Raw genomic sequence first — 2481 nt, forward strand, 5'->3', positions numbered from 1 at the left:
GCTGGCGCAGCTGCGCACCGGGTCGCATTGGGGCGCGGAAGAGACCGGCCGCTGGACGCGGCGCCCCCGAGAGCAGCGAGTCTGCCCCCACTGCCACGACGGCATTGAAGATGCCCCCCACATGCTGCTCACCTGCCCCCTTTACGCCCCGCTGCGCCTCAACTTTCCTGACCTGTTTGCTGAGCCCCATCCTCCCCACCGCTTCCTCCGCCAGAAACCGTGCCGCCTCGCCGCCTTTGCTGCCGCCTGTCACCAGCGCTGGCTGACCGCCACCGTTGCGCTGCCTGCAGTCCCGCCCTGAACCCCCACTCTCATGTCCACCCCCTTTGCTCTTACCGCACCACACCTGCTCCACGACATGCAGTACTGCCTGCCCGCTCACACACTAAACGCTCGGTGACCTGTCAGTTGGCCTGTCCTGCCTGTTGTTCTACTGCTTCATCCCTCCTTGCTCGAACAACAAAGTCTGTGCTGCAAGCTTGTTCTTGCTGAAACCAGACTGTAAGCCCACACAAGCACAAGCAAGCTTGCTCCACCCCTGTTTTATTGCTTTCTCTGCTTTCGCCCGGTTCCCGTCCCGTTTCGGCGGGGAGTCTATGTTGCAAGCTAGTTCTTGCTTTACCAGACTTTAAGCCCACACAAGCAGGGACCATCATGCTGTGCACATAGGGCTCCACATGGCGACTCACGTTTCTCGTCCACTAGGCACGTAAAGTCTGCCCAGCAAGGCATAGTGAAATGGGGTCCACCGCCTTAGCCTAGGGCTGGCAAGCACTGCACAGGCAAGGCCAAGAGGGGAGGACGCAGCCAATGCATTGGCACAACATTCAGTGCCCGACCGAGGTACGAAAGCCTCTCTCCACATCTGCAGGCAACTTACAACGTTATCCTTTGCAAGCAGGACGAAGCCCTTCTTGCAAGACGTGCACACGCCCGTCTGGAGGGTGCACCGCAAGCACTTCTCGGGGCAGAGGTAGCACATCTTGTCCTTCATGAAAGCTCCCAGAACCGGGCACGTGGTGCACCGACCACGCCGGTTGCAGGCCTGCGATGGAGGGGCGGGTAGTAGTGCTGCATTTCGGGCAGTGCTGCATTTCGGGCAGAAGCTGGGCGGGTAGCACAGCAGGCAGGTAGCTGTCCAGACAACTTTGGCTGACCACCCCATATGCGTGTTACCGTGCAAGCTGGACCGCCAGTGGCCCTGCAAGGGATACCCGCCATGGTCACATTCAGTCTTCCGGCAGCAGTGCAGTTCAGCACGGGGGGCAGGCTGGTGCGCCAGATACCAAAGCTCTCCTGCATGTACATGGTTGGGAGCATTTGCACATGTCACAGACAGGGGTGCCTGGTGCTGACTATGAAGGAAATGCCTACAGACTCGAAGCCTCCAAGCAAGCTGCCGCTCCCACAAACTCACTGCAGGCATGCCGCCGTCACTGGAGAGGATTCGAAGGTCTTGGATGATCGATTTGACATCCACCAGGCTCTTGTCCACTTCCTTCCAGAGCAACTCTACCCCCCGGGCGATGCCGTCCCGGGCCTGCAGAGCAAAATTGTTCACCTCAGTCAAAGAGAGAGGCCCAGCTGTAGCAGCTCGCCGCCTTGGGCCGGATGCATGCGAGAGATTGAGCCTTGTCTAATCGACAGATCAGCGGCACAGTAGCAGACCTTGTTTGCATAGCCACAGCTTGAGGCGGCCAGATCCGAAAAGTCCCACTGCAACAACCAGGAAGGGCGGAGGCAGGTGAGCAATTGCAAATCAGCATGTGCAATCAGCAGAGTGCATGATCGAACTGGATGAATGTTACGGGGACACAGAAAAAGGTCCCACATATGATGGAGAAAGTGCCCCTTTGCACGCTGATCGCTGCGTCCAGACTGAAAAGAGGGAAGCAGCCTGCTCGCACCTGCCCGCCGGCACGCCCGTTGTCATCAATGCAACGTGCATGCTTGCTTGTGTGGGCTTAAAGTCTGGTAAAGCAAGAACTAGCTTGCAACATAGACTCCCCGCCGAAACGGGACGGGAACCGGGCGAAAGCAGAGAAAGCAATAAAACAGGGGTGGAGCAAGGCGACATGCAACGCAAGCAGCTGACAGGGCACGCATCGAAACGTGTGTATGACTGGCAAAGTGGCATGGCGCATTGGGGAGAAACGCAACGGTACGGGAGCATGGGCTGGCCAAACGGCAGTGCGGAACGCTAGGTCACTAGAAAAGCAGGGAAAGGCGCACTATGTATGCAATGAGGGCAGCCCCGGCTCGGGGCCGTTGAGAAAGCAGTGGGCGGGAGGGGGGAGGCCCCGGTGTGGGCGGGCCCCATCGAGGGGGGATGGGGCGCGCAAGCGGCCAGATGGGGCGGGGCGCGGGCGGCAGTGGAGTCCTGCGGCTGGGTGGGATATAGGGCAATGAGCGTTGAGCAGTGTGCGATGAGCAATGAGCAATGAGCAGTGAGCAGCCCCTCCCTAAACAAAGTGAAAGCGC

At 59.3% G+C, this 2481-nt stretch overlaps 1 protein-coding gene across 1 annotated transcript in view; it reads right to left on the reverse strand.

The window, feature by feature from the left end:
- Positions 1 to 753: 753 nt before the first annotated feature.
- CHLNCDRAFT_51564 (hypothetical protein) overlaps positions 754 to 2481 on the reverse strand; it is a gene marked incomplete at both ends in the record, with an annotated part of 4495 nt that continues 2767 nt past the window's right edge. The window contains 4 exons of the mRNA XM_005848831.1: positions 754 to 774; positions 881 to 1045; positions 1418 to 1540; positions 1669 to 1716. Of these exons, the coding sequence (XP_005848893.1) occupies positions 754 to 774; positions 881 to 1045; positions 1418 to 1540; positions 1669 to 1716 (357 nt within the window). The remainder of the gene's footprint in view (positions 775 to 880; positions 1046 to 1417; positions 1541 to 1668; positions 1717 to 2481) is intronic.

Source organism: Chlorella variabilis (assembly GCF_000147415.1).
Source record: "Chlorella variabilis unplaced genomic scaffold CHLNCscaffold_7, whole genome shotgun sequence".
NCBI lineage: Eukaryota > Viridiplantae > Chlorophyta > Trebouxiophyceae > Chlorellales > Chlorellaceae > Chlorella > Chlorella variabilis.